Genomic DNA, 17,017 nt, shown 5'->3' on the forward strand with positions numbered 1-17,017 from the left:
GGATGAAAGATAACTAAATTGGCTCCTGTAGCTCTGGCTAAATGTGTATTATTCCATTATATCTGTCCTGTTCTTTTCTCTGTTGTCTGCTGCTGCCCTTTATCTGTTCTTTTGTGTTCCTCCTCTTCCTCCTCCTCATCACTCTATTATCTGTCCATCTAACTCAGGGGAAGGAACTGACCCTTACCTTACTCCTGGCTTCACTAATCTACTAATTTTGTGTGTGTGTGTGTGTGTGTGTGTGTGTGTGTGTGTGTGTGTGTGTGTGTGTGTGTGTGTGTGTGTGTGTGTGTGTGTGTGTGTGTGTGTGTGTGTGTGTGTGTGTGTGTGTGTGTGTGTGTGTGTGTGTGTGTGTGTGTGTGTGTGTGTGTGTGTGTGTGTGTGTGTGTGTGTGTGTGTGTGTGTATTCATCGTGCCTCTGCTAATCATCTCCATGGACCAAGTGCCATTATGTTTATTGTTGCTAATATCAGCATGACTCGTTCGTAGCAGAGCCGGTCTAAAATAGCAGCAGCAACACAACTATAAAACCCCTCTTAATACTCACCCCACACACCCTAGCTGACCAGTTGGCAGTTCAGACGAGCTGTGCTCTTTCCATGAGGGATTAGAATCTAACAAAGGAAAAGTTCTGAACAAGTCAAACGTCAAAGGGAAGATTTTCCAGAGGTTAACAGAAAAGTAGCAATAACAAGTGAGTAAAAGAAAGGTTTGTTGCTGTTGAACTATTCAAACATTTGGATTCCTTTATTCCTCACAATAATGTGTTTAATACTTTGTATTCACCCTAAACCATTGAAATGCAACAAAATGCACTTCGTGTGATTTGACAAAAAACATGAGTATTAAATTAGATTGAGAACAAGATCATTTTTAGCCCCAAGGTAGATTTTCTTTCAGCACAAAACACCAGAAGACAAGAGAACAACTATTTAAAAGTTGACAATCATACCAAAAAAGGATGTAAGGAAATGCATGGGGTCATCTATTAATAAGCACTAACTTTGCAAAAACTAATGTTGCAACATTATACCCAGCTAAACTGAACAGTGATATGTTATTCATACATAACCTTTGAGCTAGAGTTCCATATTTTTCTGTTTTCAGTTATTTTTATATTAATTTGTGTGTAAAATAAAAGTATGGATGTCTGGATGTGAAAAGAACTTCAAATGTTGCTATATCCTTTATTTAGAAGCAATACACATGGTGCACATTTTTGCATATACATTTAATCTGATCTCTTTTATCCAGACGGTAATCCAGAAAGGATTGGAGGTGGGTTTGGTTGGAGGCAGCAGGGATGTGCAGTGCGGCTGGTGCAGGTAGAGCGGAGCTGGAGTGCAGCGTCCTGGAAGAGGACTGGCAGAGAGGACAGAGATACATGGCTCACTGGCACAGCTTCACCATCGTGCCACAGCATCAGCAGAGGTTACTGACAATCTTCTCCACATCAACAGTTTCACACAGTTTAACTGGCATGTTTGTGACTATAATAAACTAACATGCTGTGAAATAAATATAGATTTTAAAAACAAAATCTCTTCCAGGCCAATCGTGATGGAGGCAGAACGCTCAGAAAAACACGGGGAGGCCAAGAGGCTCCTCCAGCGGATCCTTTCTGGTGCCATGGGGCCGAAGTTGCAACAAGCTCATGTCACGTGCAAGCAAAGGAGCAAAGAGCTCTGCTTGAGAGGCAAATGAGAGGAAGACTGTTGGAAAGATGAAAACATGTTCAATATTTTAACAAAGTATTATAGTATACTGTATTATTGTTTTCAGTTTGAAGAATTACTATGTATGCAATACAAGATTCTTGTTGTAGTATAATTTGTTTTGTTGGCTGAATTCTGTCATTTAAAAATAATCAATATGTTAAATTGTTTGGTGATGTGAAAGGAAATTAGTTTTTACTGTTACACAGAGATTTCACTTTATAATGACAGTAGAATTTCCTTATATTTATGTCAAGATTAGCATAAGCATAGATTTTGTTATAGCAATGTGTACAGTTGAAGAAATTACGAGATTAAAAATAAATCTTCCATGTATTTAATATGGACTCGAATGGACTTTTCTGTTAACCTCAACATTAATGAATACATTTGAGGATTTCAACAACTAAGTACTCTTCATATATTACTTAGACGAAAATATATAACATGCGTACGTTTTTAAATGTAGGCTGCTTCATTATTTCTATATGCAAATAGAAATTATCCCAGCTTTTATAATCAAATTCCTGTCCTAAAACATAAACACTGACTGTTTGCAGACACAGAGGTGTGGCCAAAGGTATTTTAGCATTCTTTGCATTCCCCTGGAAAGGAAAACTCTCGACCCCCTTTACCCAGTCTGACTCTAGTTGTAATCTCCAAATATTCTAATTAAAAATAGATCCCTGTGCACAAATCCACATCCAAAATATCTCATCTCCCTTGGACATTGTAATATTTTGGTTGTCTGAGGAGGGTCAGGGTGTGTGTGCATTCTTGATTCTGGTTCAGCTGCCAGGGATGAGCAAGGTGTTAAGAGACTCCTGGGCAGAATATGTTTTATTTCTACATGGCTCCATTCCACATTGGTTCAGCTGCTGCTGCGGGATCTACTAGGAATAGACGGAAAATTAATTAAATCAGGGGATAAAGCTCACTGTTGAGTCAGCTGGCCACTGTGGCTAGTGGTTTAAAAATTCACCAAGTAATTTGAATTGAGTGATACAAAAAAATTGTCCCATTTCCTGTTACAGAAAAAAAACATAATACTGAACATCTACTGTGAAGTAAGAAGATTTTCTATATACCTAAACTTTAAATGTGTCTCCATAATATACATATGTACTTACAAAATAAATAAATGCTGACCAATTAAATACATGTTAAATCCCCCAAAAGTAGTGCAACTCTGTTTGTCAAGGTTTTCTATAACAAATATATTTTTAAGTTTGCATGTTACTCAAACATGTATTTTGTGTCCTTCCTCTAACACATTGCTACTTGTTGATGAATTTAGTGAAACCTTTTTTATTTTGGAATATATTGACACAAAAATAATAACAGCTTCCAAAACAACCTCTCATTTTGAAATCATCTACTTTCGCTTGTCAACATGAGACTGTTCCTCTCCTTTGCTCCTACTATACTCACCATTCCCCATCTCTCTGCCACTCTGTAATGAACAGCATCAAAGTCAAATGGCAAAAAGGACATGGAGACAGATCTGTTTGTGTCTTTCAAACAGGGTTGCCTGAGATGAAACTGCTCTATCTTTTGCACGTTAAAGGCCCTTTAGAGTGATTGTGGAGATATGACGGGCCTCTGAAAGGTGGGTGGAAGACCTGGAAGCCATGTGAGGAGTCCATTAGTGGCTCTAGTGTTGGAGGAAGCCCCCCTGATCTGATGGTATCAGCGCCTCAGGGCGGGGAACTTGAACAAAACAAATGCTATCAGGCAGCAACACGGGCCCAAAAACAGGATCTCTATCTCTGCCCATGATACTCAGAGTAGCCCAAAGCATTGACACACATCAAATGACACAGAGAACACCCACAAACACAGAATATATAAGGAGGCTGAATGTGGTAGAGGTGCACCTAAAGGCTGATCACTAAACGGACGTGATAGAGTCACAAAGGAAACACAAGGATGGAAGGAAAGGGAAAAGTGAATGGAGTAGCAGCCATGGCAGCCTGCTACCAGGGATTTGATCCTGCTGCGTATCTGCAGTATAACTACACTCCACCACGGGCTGATTTTGAGAGAAAGGATAGCATTGTGCCGTGGAAACTGGCATGCCTGCACAGAGCCTTCACTGAAGGTAAGGAGACAGGGTGATAAATGTAATACTGGTGTATTTTAAAAGAGGTGTACTAATAAAACAATACAAATACAATATGTTAAGTTTCACAACAATACCTTCTGTATAAATACATATTTTATAGGTTACCTAACACATGTTCAAGATGCTGACCTTTTTTGACAATTTCTTTCAACTGAAATCTAAAAACACAGTATTCTGTCAGTGAAAATGCTGATTAGGTCCTTTATTCCCAAAAGATTTAATTAACTTTATATTCTGAATGTATTGTCATAAAATAACTTTTCCAGATAAAACCTGGCACATAATTGTTGATTTGAGTGCTTGGAGTGATTTCTAAATAAGAGACTGTAATCAAGTATTTTTTTAGTAAAGAAATCACGATCAGTTTACCTCTTTTAAATATCTAGGTGATGTGAGAGGTGAGCTGCTGGTGGACATAGGTTCAGGTCCCACTCTGTACCAGGTGCTGAGCGGCTGTGAGGTTTTCAACAAGGTGCTCCTCACAGACTTCCTGGAGGTCAACAGGCAGGAGCTGAGGGGCTGGCTGGAGGACGAGGGAGGCTGCAACCTGGACTGGACGCCCTACCTGCAGCACGTCTGTAAGCTGGAGGGACGACGGTACAACCAAACACCTTTTCACCCTGTTCGAAGGCTCAAGGTTTCTAGTAATATCTCTCACCAAGAAATATAGTTTTTAGACTAGTTTGATCATCAGGCAAGGACTTAAGTGTACAGTCCTTGGGAGAGAGGAAAAGTTCTCTTTACAGTGAAAAATTAATAATGAGAATCAATTGATTTTTTTACAAAGATTAATAGCATTATTATTTTCTTCAACTTGTCTTTCCTTGTGCCAAAGATGAATCAGTCTGCTTCCTCAGGGTAACAAGATTTGTTTTCAATAAGCAATAATTAATCCGTGTACTGTGATTACTGTTACAATAATACAAGTACAACGTACAGCTGAGAGTGAGGAGAATATCCTTTGTGTATATATCAATGGGATTTTACCTGGTTAAATAAAGGCTACAAACAAACAAACCTGATGATGATGCTTGATGAAAGGTAAGGGGATTACCAAACAGATTATAATTCATCCTGATGGAGACATGAATGTGTGCACCAGATTCAATGGCCATCCATCAAACAATTCTATTTCACCACACGGTGGCACTGTAGAAAAAATATGTTGTCCCCTCAATGTCAGTAGGATTTCTGATTTAGGAAATATGAATATTTTGTACACAATATATTTAACCGGAAAAGTAAACGGTTTGAATTTTAGTTGCCATTCGATGAAAAGTCAAGAGAAAATGGTTAGGGTTCATCCACCAGGGACCATGAATGTCCAATGTAGAAAATGACCTGTCAAATGTTCAGTTCTGCAGAATAAATTGTATTAATGATGCTACATAACTAATGCTGGATTGCACATCTGCATTTACAATAGCTGTTTGTATCTAATCATTGATATTGTCTCTAGGCCCTCAGCCTGGACGGAGAAGGCTGCTAAACTACGTCAGGTCATTACCGACATCGTCCCAGTTGACGTGCACCGCCCTCAGCCTCTGGCCCTCGACACCCTCCCTTCAGAAGGGGCCGACTGTCTGGTGTCCTGCTTCTGTCTGGAGAGCGTCAGCCCCGACCTGGCTGCCTTCACCCGGGCCCTGGGCCACATCGGGAGGCTCCTCCGCACCGGGGGTCATCTCCTGCTCATCGGTGCCCTGGGAGAGAGTTACTATTTTGGGGGGCCTGGGGTGAGGATCCCTGTGGTCCCACTGAACGAGGCCCAGGTCTGTGCCAGTTTGAAGGAGAGCGGCTACACCCTGATCAGGCTGGAGGTCTACACACTGCCTGAGGACATGAGGGTGGGAGTGGATGACGTGTCTGGGGTGTTTTTTGTAAAGGCAATCAAGGAGTAAAAGTAAGAGAAAGGAAAATGGATAAACAGTAGTAAAAGTGAGAGGAAGAATCCAGATAAAATATTATAGATTAAACCTGTAAATGTATAATTTAGCACAGCAGATTATTTAAATAAAAATGGGGATATCAGTGATGCTATTAATAATACAAACACATCTTTTAACTTTGGTATGGGGTGAGGGAAAACAATTCAAAGACAACAACATGTGAATGAATTATTTTGATTCCTTCTATTTTATTTCATTGGTCCATAAAACGTCTTTTCTGAGGGTGAATAAGCAGGAGACATTCCCTTTGGTTGCTCCCAGTTAGAAATGTAATTACACATTGCCTCCTGCAGTTCAAACACAGCAACTACAGCATTGAGAATAATAATGCGTAAATCTTGTTTTAAACAAATCACCTGTTGACATAACATAGCATTTTCCACGCTGTTTATAAACTGTATATTTTGATATACTTCTATCTTGATATACTTCTATTTCGATTAACTATTAATGAATTGCCTGTCGTGTTTGTAATTTGTGATGTGTGAATAAAGACTCTAAAGCAGTTCTTATTTCATGATGTTTTCTTATCTCAGACTGACAGCATTATATTAATGTAAACTCTAAGTCAGCAGCCCGATGTTTTAATCTTAATATTTGCTATGGTATCAACATTAATTGTTAAATCATGTGATCAAAATGATCAAATTTAGAACTTCATCCCAGAATATATTTTTGAAATTATAAGAAGTTAACATGAGTTGTTTCTGATATATCAGCAATACACCAACAATGTGTTATGTTACACAGATTGTTCTAATAAAAAAGGAAAATAAATGTGTGAATAATGATAATAAACTGCTATTTCCCTCCAAAGGGAAAGCGGTAACCTTGTTTAAGAACTTAGTCTAAATTGTCTCATTGACTCTATTTGGTTCCTGAAAAGCCAAAAAAGGCCTTTTGTCTTTCTTTTCTTAGAAAATAAATATGATTGTACATTCATACAGAATCCTTTTAAACACTCATTGTAATTTATTGATTAGCAACAAAAACAAACACAATTTATTTACAAGCTCAGAATCATACTAAAGAGTTTCTGAAAAAATAGGTTTAATTTTGGTTCCCACCAATCATCTCTGACATCCCAAATGCCTCCTAATCTCTGTGTTACAAAAAGCCTGTTCATAACATCAAAGCAGAAAAACTGCGCTGCATTATGATGATTAGTTGGATTAGTCGGATATGATTCAGTCTGGTCTGCTGTGAGTGGCTGCGCTCAGATCCTCTGTAATCCAACCGCCTTGACCTTGCACGCAAATGTCTACAAGGTTGAGAAAAGCAAACTGAAAGAATGGTTTGGTTTTCTTTAACAATTTCTTGGTTGAATTTCAAAAAAGGGTTTGCCTTTCCAATATTACTGTGCACTATATACTTATCACACTATAGTATACTATGTCATTTAGTGTATAGTATATGTGTATTATGTTACGCAATAGCCTGAGGACCTCACATTCATTTGTTGAACTGTGTGACACATACTTTAAAATACCTCCCTCACCATGGCCATAAAACAGTTATGAACTGACTACATATTAAATACAACATTTCATGTTTGTCAAATAATCAAAATATGTTGTTTATACATCTTATGTTGGGCTGTGTACATCATTCGACTTTCTAATTGCTTTTGAGGTGAGTGTTTTTAGCACCAGAATCCCGTCGTACACCTGTATGATATGAATAAGGTTAATAAAAGTCTTGAACTTCACATATTTTCTGGGAATACAACCCCTCAAGACTTCTGTTGAATTCTGTTGAACCTAAAAGAAAGAAAATGCTTGAGGAAATGGCCACAGTTCTTTGCAGTTCTCATATTTACTGTGCAGTGTCCTTGGCTGAATGGAATTTCCCCCTTGCTTTCTCTGTTGCCCAAGGCCTATACATTTGCCTCAAAAGTCTCAGATTTCACTTTTCTTCATACCTGCTCATTAATATTCTGACCTTCCTCAATGCGATCTGATATACTTTCTCTCTCACAGACTCAAACAACACACACCCATGCACGCACACACACACGGCCCACATGCACGTGTGTTATCCAAGTCCGCTCCAAACTAACACTCTGTCTCATCGGTGCTCTGTTCTTTTGTCATTCTCCTTTTTCCTCCTCTGCATCACTGCGGTGAAGGCTGAGATCAGCAGTTTCTGTCAAACTGTCCAGCTGAGCACACTGATCCCTGAGTGGTTGGCTTTCTTCCCTTGGATCTGACAAGAAAGGGAATTTAAAAGTATAAGGAATGACTGAGTGAAATGCCAATAATAGATATAAATGGCATACTGTCCCCTACCTGTAGCTGAGGGTGACTGCTGGCTCTTCTTCTTACGTTCCTCATCTTCCTCCCCAGAAGAAGAATCCTCTCTGTCCACTGAAGTCATGTCTAGGGAGGCCAGGTGAGCCAGGGCCATCCTCTGCACAGCTGAAAATACAAAACTGGATGTAGAATAAAAGAGCACACAGATTGTATACTGATGATGATCAGTTAAACCCTTGATTTGACAGATGATTATGGATGGAAGGATGGATGGATGGATGAATTGATGGCTAGGTGGATGGAAGAGATTGTTCATGTTGAGACTCTTTTTTGCTATTTAAATCTACCATTGTTGCTGTTGCCACTAGGGGGCGACAAAAACAAACTGAAAATATCATTGACATATCATCACCTTTTAAGCTAATGTGACAAACCTAACAGAAAACAGTAAATTTTTAATTGTGTTTCTGGTCATCTGGTAAATGTAGGTCAAGATGTTTTGTTTTTACTCTATCTTGTTCTCTACCAACTTCAGAAAAAAAACAATACTTTTAAGTTGCCTTATGCACTATATGTTCACCAGTTACAGTAGTTTCTAACTGTGCCTGTCTACCTTTTTTTGCTGAAAAAAGCAGAGCTTTTGTGTTTTATATTTGTTTTATGTGTGAGATGATGTTACAACTGTGTGCCCAACCTATAATCCAGGATGATCCAGAGCAGACTCACAGCTGTCTCTGCTCCTAATCTCACACACACACACTGAACCTCTCTACCACACACACACATACACACACACATACACACACCCACCCACACACACACACCCACCCACACACACACACCCCCCCCCCCCCCCCCACACACACACACACACACACACCCACACCCACACACCCACACACACACACACACACACACACACACACACACACACACACACACACACACACACACACACACACACACACACACACACTCACACTCTCTCTCTCTCTCTCTCTCTCTCACACACCCACCCACCCACACACACCCACACCCACACCCACCCACCCAAATTGAACTACATATTTGAAACACACAAATGTATTCAAAACAGTGTATTTACCTTTTAGTGAGGGTGGCTGGTAAATTGTCGTGTGAACCAGTTTGGCTTTCAAAGCTCCATTTTCACCCAGAACCCACTGTGGAAGCATCCAAATCATGGTTTACAGATTAATGGACATACAGTTTACACAATTTATGTTTTATTGTAATCCCAGTGGAATATACCCTACACTACCCCAGTTGTGTAGCCTCAGATCAATTCTGTAATATAGCAAAGTAATATTATGGTGAATTTTTAGCATTACAAAAAAAAGGGCAGTGAGATGAGACACTACCAGTTTTTCATGTTGTCAGTGATGCTAATGGTCTTTTCAAACAGCATTTGTGCCCTACTGACATGTTGTTATGTCTTGGATTTATTTGACTGTTTACACTGCCAATCAACTTGAAGCCTGTTTCTGACTATTTCTTTAATTACATGTTTCCTTCATGTTACCGTCTTGCTTTGTATGTACAGTATATTTGGGTCCTCAATTGTACTGCCTCACACAAACAAGTGACCGATACAAAATTGGCTATGAGGTGAATTTACTTTTGTTGTTCACCCACTCGCTGTCATCCCACCTAATGCCTCCAATGCAAATATGCAACTTTTGCCAGAATGCTTTTCTACAACCCCCACAGAACCAACCTGAAGGAGCTGCATTCTCTTTGTGTACGTACTGTACAAAGAGCTTGATTAAAAACTTTTTTTACAGTAAAGAAGAAACTCAAAACACAAACATGTGCTAATATTGTCTTCTGCACACAGTCTATGGGTCTGGTCAGATTGCTTTCTCCTCTAAAATCACTGAAATGTTTTGCAAACTGGTGAGTGACTCCAGCCCTTTTTCTTTGATCTGAACTTTTTTCTGTGATCTACCGGGTCGATGTCCTCCTCTGGTGATGGTGGATCGGTCAATCTGAAGAGTGTGGCTGGTGTTGGCCTCCGACGTCGAATCTTAGCAAGGAGAGAAAGAGAGAGTCCATCCATCATGCTGTCAGTGTGAATCTTTTCATATTTGCATGTGTGCAAACTCCTAACACAGCCATCCCCATTCAAAGGAACAAGGTGTGACTGATAGCAACAGGCTTTTATTCAGCCTTGGCTTAATAACTGATTAAATGTGCGTTTTATTTCGCTGCATTTTCATTTGATTTGTTGTTTCTTACAATGGATGTGTTATTTGATAATCTCGCCAAATAAAAACCTTATTTGCCTTTACTGATTATTGTTTTATGATGTTTAGCATAACTGCAGAATGTACTTTTTGTCCAATTTATCTTGTAATCATTCTGTTACTCTTCACTAAAATTGACATGAAGCAGAGGCATAATCAAATCAAATGAACTCCACCTGTTGCAGTTATTGTTACTACTGCATCAAGATGAAAGCTGATGTTTCTTCTCAGGTCATACACAGTAGGCAGATATTAAATATAAAATTTAGCAAACTATTTAGCATTAATACAGATTCAATATAGAACAGAAATATCCTGCAAACTCACTTATTTTCCTTATAACATTTTAACTTCCTTTTGTGGCCACATTTCTTCCTGAAAATGTCATTTTTGACTATCTTATGATTTAATTCCAAGCTACGCCCACCTTTGATTATTCATAGTAACATAATAAACAACAATAAAACACCTCTCTCTGGCTAACAATAACTAAGAGTTGTGAAGCATACAATAGATTCATCACCCTTTCTATTTGTTACGTGTTATGGTAATAAGATTGTTGTGAGATACAAGTGGCTGCCAAGCCAATCACAGCTGAGAGTGTAGGCATGAAATGTGTGGGCAGCTTTCACTCTGAAGTAACTTACTTACTGCTCCACTCTGTGTGAGGACTCATACATATTCATCACTCAGACACCAAAACTAAATATTCTGCCCGTTGAGGGGAGACATTTCAATCTGGATTACAAGTCATCCAATTAGATGTTAAAAATGTGTCAACAGGAAAATGAAATGCACAAACATGGGCGCTTTCACACACAAAGGAAAAACGTGTGTAGTAAAAGTACCAAACCACACGTGAAGCACCTGTCTGAGAGCCTTTTCAGACACTGTGACCTTTGCTAGGGCTTTTGTTAACACGGTTGCCAGAAGGTCAAGCACCTACAGGGAACATAGTATTTTCATCAGGTTGTTTTTGTGCATGTTTGAAATGCCTTTTAATACCTATAGTGCGGTGAAGCTGTGCTACATGACTCAATGTATTCATAACTGAGTTGTTTCACATTTATCAGCTTGTGGGGATTCAATTCTGAAGTTCCGTGAGTAAAAGTGGGTTATTTCTGCACACTAGATGTATTAGTCTTCTGCTTGAATGGGCTAAAAGTGATGATATAATTGTAACTTATAGCTTAATGTTTGTGAACCTATTGTAGAAATTGTAGCTGGAAATGTGCTTTGTACAACACTTATTCCGTTTCATTTTTAAACATGAACTCAACCAGTTATCCTGTTTTTTACACACGCAAGGCATTTTAGTTTCTCAATAACAACTGGCCTCTATAAATATCAATGAATATGTCTGTCTCAAATACCTCAATGTCTAATAATCGAGTCATTTTAACCTATAAACTGACTAAGCCTTTAAACACAGAACTTTGAAAACATCTAGTGTTTAAATTGTAAGGTGCACAATGCATGCAGATATCAATGAAGGTTTTACGCAGCATCGTTGTGTTGTGACAGGCTGTATGAAAATGAAAATCTAGTAAATAAATCTCAGATATGAAATTAGGCATATTAAATTATTCATTTTGGTGCACCCAGTCACACAACACCAATATGAGGACAGCTGGATGACACACCACACCAACTGTGCATGTCTGTTGTGTTTATTGAATGTTCTGCTCACATTTTAAAGTTTTTGGGAACTATAGAGGAAAAATAGAAATGTATCAACATCTTCACTGTTAAAGAAACCATTAGAAAGATGTCAAGCATCAGAGACCTTGAATTTAGTGCTTGTATTGTAAATCATTAATCCCCCACCTCATTTTGGAAGGGAGGATGACCTTCACCTAACATTCAAAATTAATGCTTTAATCTTGACGTTGTTAATGCACAATAGCAGCACTGTGTGTACAAAGTCATCATAGTAAAAACCTATCCACTCAACAATTAAGACCATGCAGTGAAAGCATAAATCCCTTGCTGTGTTCGTACAATGCTTTCAATTTATGCTGTAATTAATCCGGTGTAGAGCTTGATTTGATGTGCAAGAAAAGATAAAAGAAAACCACTGTTGCCTTTTGACCTTTTGTTTTACGAGTGGGGAATTTCTAAAAAAAGATTAGAGTTGATTAAACAACATCACATCGGATTTTCAACCCATATCAACCAGGCGGGTTGACTGGAAATACAGTTTTGTTAAGGAAATTGCTTAAATAGTTGTTGTAGGTTTGGCAGGAACATTCACAAAACACATGCTAAAACTGGACATTTCTCATAGCAAACATCTATATTTATGTGGAGTTACTTTGGTTTCCTCCATTGCAAGTGGATGTTTTTTGCAGCTATTCCAACATTATCATCCGATTACTGTATCCATTGTTAAAGATGGAAGAACATATACAAGCCACTTTGTATATAATATAACAATAGTGTGTTTATGCAGGGTTTGTTGTTAAGATTGTGGAGTTTAGAGCTTCTAGCTGTGCTTCAGTTGAATGTATTATTAGCATTAGCTGTCCTTGCTCTTGGTTTGGCATCCACTGCTAATCTCTTTGGTTTTAATCAGTCATCTCCTTGGCTGATTATTGTTCACTCTTTCCTTTTCCTACATGCCTTCTGTCCTTTATCTTTATATTTTTCCTCTCTTGTACTTCTTGTCACTTTGTTTTATTCATACATCCCCACTTGTTCTACTTATCTCTCCACATGTCAGATTTTCCATGCTACTGCTTGCCATTTCAATGCTAATTTTATGGCTGTGTTCTGGAAATGTTGCACACAAGATCTTTGCTGATCCTCACATAACACATATAGCCTTCTGTTGGCCCCTTGAAACTCACACAGGTTTTACTGTCAGTGTGCAGCAGTGTCAGCCTTTCACAAGGGCAAGAAAAGAAAAAATACCCTTGACCAAAACTCACAGGGCTGCAAGACAAAAATGATGATGAAAAAAACAACCTTCTTGCCCCTTAAAGTGGATCTGAAGCTCATCAACTTTATATTCTTGGTCCGTAGAGCTTGGGTTGATAGCAAATAAATGAAATACTATTACTGGTTTATTACAAGACAGGTGACAAGTGCATTTGTTAAAGGTCCCCTATTATCCTCGTAGACCCCACGGACCCTTCGGCGGGTCCGAAACCACAACATCTGCAATCAACAGTGTCTGAGGGCTTCTTAAGATTTAATAAACTATGAATGTTTCATATCCATGTATCGGGAAGAAACTCAGCTAACTGATGATTTATTTATTTGTTTGCAAAAAAAAACACAAGGCTAACGCTGAGCCTCTGAATTAGCCCTGTGCGAGAAAATCTTAACGCCGTTAGCACAGAACTCTAGCTATACCGATCGATATACTTATTGGATCTGCACAAACAAGCTTAGCTAACATCCTGAGAGTCCACAGATTATAGAAATATAAGAATCATCACTGAAATTTGTGACAGGGGAAGCAAATACAGACAACACACGACGTAGCTTTAGGTAGCAAAACACGGAGATATGCTCAATTTAGCTGTTATTCTGATCAAAAGTTGTGTTCAATGGCATTAAAACGAGAAAAAACGCAGCTGAAGGTTAATCAATAAAGTAATCCAATGTGTCTGTCACTTTGAAAAAATTATTGATAAATAATCCATAATTCTATTTTTACGCAAAAATCGGAGAATAAAATGTGCAGCTTGACCCCTCAACTGGACTGTTGGTAATTTAGGCATTGAGGAAATTCCTAAAATCGCCAGCTGATTTTTCTCCACTGATGTTCTGCACCAGATGAGCCTGTAAGATTAGTTAGGGTCACATTGGTGGCCATAAGAAGACATATCAGACGTATTATGATGTAAGAACCTTTTGCGGGCTTTACAAGAGGATGCTGCGGTGTTTATTCCCATTATATCAACGCTGGAGTTTTGCAGTAATCTTATGAAGGTCCTAAAAGGGGAAATTGCCAGAGCTTCTTATAGGAAAGCTGACTCAGCTCACAAAATGCAGTCAATGATCATTTACGGGTTGAAATGTGAAAAATTGGATAGTAATAGTTGAGGACTATGGGACGAATAGGCAACAATGTAAAAGGTTCCCACATCCCAGTTACAAACAACCATAAGAAACTAATTAAATATCAAGTAAGAGTTGGTTTAATACTGTTCAGAAGTAACATGCGGTTGCTTAAAAAAAGCCAATGAAAGTAGTTAAGAAAGTAGTCCAAAGCCTGAGAGACCGCAAATTGGTCTGTAAACAACAGATGTGTGACATACAGTATATTTGAGTGCCTAATAACTGATTTATTAGTTTATTTTTGAATTCCAGCCTGCAAGAAGATTGCCAAGCAGATGCACCATGACATCTCTAAATCTTGAGGAAGTGAAGCATGCTTGGCCATCATTTGCATGGGGGAGACTAGTGATGACCTTTATGGTCTCTCAATGCCAAATGATGCTGTCTGCAACCATATAGTCCAAAAACGGAACCTGCTCAACTCAGCCTATAATCCCAGTGCTGCCCACAGAGTATTACCCGTAAATCAAAATACAGAGTTCTGCAAAATCGTGCTAGACTGGTTATGTAACTGTCTGTCAGTGGCAGGGCTATGAGGACGTTATTTACTTTTGTTTACTCAAGACAGGATGAAAGTTAAAGCCAGCATGTTTCAGATTAAATCCCTTATCGTATCCATTTTGCCAGAAATAGCCGTACAGACCAAAACTACAGATGTTTTAGGCTGCACAAAACGCAGAGGTAATCCTGACAGGTAAAGCCATTTCACCCACATTTGACCTCGTTTTTTTTCGCGCACACCACAATCCATGTTGGCACACCCGCACCACCTCACGCGCGCTCTCACCATCTCCACCTGTCGCGGGTCCAGCTGCGTGGGCACGGATGAAGGCACGGAGAACTGGATCTTCCTCCTCGCATCTTTATCCGCCTCTGGCTCCATCAGGTCCGTGTCTGCGGGCAGCAGCGGCTCCATCCAGCCTGTCACCTCCGCAGCCAAACGCACAGATGTTCAACAAAGTCCGATTTAACTGCCGGTCTAAATTGTATCACTTCCCAAATGACAAAAGTGCTACATAAGTCCAACCAGGAGTTGCTTCCTCCTCCTCTTTCTCCCTCCCTCCCTCTCTTTCACACTCACTGTCCGTTTATGTCTCTCACTCCCACCGTGTGTTGTGTTGCTGTGTGTAATGTGGAGCAGAGGAGTGAGGGTGCGTGCAGCAGAGCATGCCGAGGCTTTATGACGCTTCCAGTTGCAGTGGGAAAAAAGTGGAACAAGTGCAACATCAAAAGTGGCTCAGAAATCAATTTCCCTTGAGATGGGCTGAAAATAAGAGGTTTCTAAAAACTGCCAGGGTGCCTTCAATCAAGTTCAACCCCTTTCTTTATGAAGATATATGACACATCAGTTTCGTGAATGTATTTCAAACAAATTACTTTTTTTAATTCAAAGTAAACTGACAGCTGTGGTTGCCAAAATATCACTGTTATTTATATAAGTTTACTTCCCTGTCACTACTGTTTTCCTAAGTGTGCTATACATGAATGGTTTCCCACTGTATTTGTTTCAGTACACTATACTTCATATTTAATGTAAATGACAATATATCTTATAATCTAACAATGATCAGCTCAGTTATACATTTAGAAATGCCTAAAAAACACCAACACCACAAAAGAGGATTAGACTAAAAAAGAACCTTCTTTAAAAGGTAGCATGATTAAATGTTAAGTAATATTTTAACTTAAAAACTATCTAACAAACAAACAGTTAAAGTTCAGTGTTGGTTTTGGCTAAATGTTTTTGAATCGTGTATTCTTATTTAGCAAGAATTGAAAACAATTGGAAGAATAGACTGTATTATTAAAGCAATGTATTGCAGTAATAGCCATGGGTCTGCCATATAAAATAAACTAAATAACAGCATACTTGAAATACATGTGAACAATACCAACAACACCTACTTTATTTATTATGAAATAGCTTCTATTAAAAAAATATGTTTACATATTGCCAATGTAGACTCAAAAATGTATCTGATCTTCCTCCAGGGCTTTATCATCTGTAAATATGGAGCAGTCTGATGGGAAATGCATTGCCATGGCAACAGTCTCCCTTCAGTGTTGGCAGTCAGTAAGCGTAGTGCGTGCATGTGTGAGAGTGTGAGTACTTAAGAGAAAGTTGAGGCATATACAAATTCATATGATAATGTGTAAGAAAAGAGGGAAACATTTAGTTTGGTGCATGTAGAAAGCTATATGGTGACAACAATGTATTACTCTGACAGATTAATTATTATCAGACAATAATGATGTAAACACAAATAATTGCTTCATAATGTGGTCAATGTAACGTGCATTTAACGATGAGACGGAATAAAGGTGAGAGAGGAGGAAAGATAGAATAAAAGGCAAGAAAAAGATAATTAGTTGTCACCTTTCATGCAGATGGATTAGAGAAGGTTCACCCTGTCCTCCTGAAGTGAACTTGAGAAAAGCTCTGGATCTCTGCCAGCTCTGGAGAGTTGCTGCTTTTGTGAGTAAAACTTCCACCTTTGGAAATAAAAAATAAAAAGCCCATCTGTTGTTCAGTTTATTTTGGGTACTGTTGTTCTTGAAAAAGAAAAATGCCACAGTGTCTTCTCTCATTCCACCGCTAGACGTCAGCAACCTACTTAGAGTGGAAGAAGTATTAACACCACAGTAT

At 38.8% G+C, this 17,017-nt stretch overlaps 2 protein-coding genes and 1 long non-coding RNA gene across 4 annotated transcripts; 2 read left to right on the plus strand and 1 right to left on the minus strand.

The window, feature by feature from the left end:
• The first annotated feature begins 569 nt into the window (after positions 1-569).
• On the plus strand, positions 570-2,036 carry LOC117464485 (uncharacterized). Its single transcript, XR_004554097.1, has 3 exons — positions 570-694; positions 1,255-1,431; positions 1,551-2,036. It is a non-coding gene; the product is annotated as an uncharacterized lncRNA (long non-coding RNA).
• Positions 2,037-3,614: 1,578 nt separating this feature from the next.
• Positions 3,615-5,741, plus strand: LOC117464483 (phenylethanolamine N-methyltransferase). Its single transcript, XM_034106934.2, has 3 exons — positions 3,615-3,816; positions 4,227-4,437; positions 5,300-5,741. Exons 1-3 carry the CDS (start codon positions 3,645-3,647, stop codon positions 5,736-5,738), a joined length of 822 nt encoding a protein of 273 aa, XP_033962825.1. The 5' UTR covers positions 3,615-3,644; the 3' UTR covers positions 5,739-5,741.
• Positions 5,742-5,795: 54 nt separating this feature from the next.
• LOC117464484 (protein phosphatase 1 regulatory subunit 1B-like) lies at positions 5,796-16,863 on the minus strand. 2 transcript variants are annotated; one of them, XM_034106936.2, is made up of 6 exons: positions 16,748-16,863; positions 15,158-15,298; positions 10,005-10,082; positions 9,144-9,219; positions 8,075-8,203; positions 5,796-7,991 (listed from the first exon to the last, which is right to left on the minus strand). In XM_034106936.2, exons 2-6 carry the CDS (start codon positions 15,284-15,286, stop codon positions 7,876-7,878), a joined length of 528 nt encoding a protein of 175 aa, XP_033962827.1. In that variant the 5' UTR covers positions 15,287-15,298; positions 16,748-16,863; the 3' UTR covers positions 5,796-7,875. The 2 variants fall into 2 exon arrangements, with proteins under 2 accessions (XP_033962827.1, XP_033962826.1); XM_034106935.2 differs by lacking the exon at positions 16,748-16,863 and having other exon boundaries at positions 5,800-7,991; positions 15,158-15,488.
• Between the last annotated feature and the right edge of the window lie 154 nt (positions 16,864-17,017).

The sequence above is a fragment of the Pseudochaenichthys georgianus genome, chromosome 19 (assembly GCF_902827115.2).
Source record: "Pseudochaenichthys georgianus chromosome 19, fPseGeo1.2, whole genome shotgun sequence".
In the NCBI taxonomy this organism is placed as follows: Eukaryota; Metazoa; Chordata; class Actinopteri; order Perciformes; family Channichthyidae; genus Pseudochaenichthys; species Pseudochaenichthys georgianus.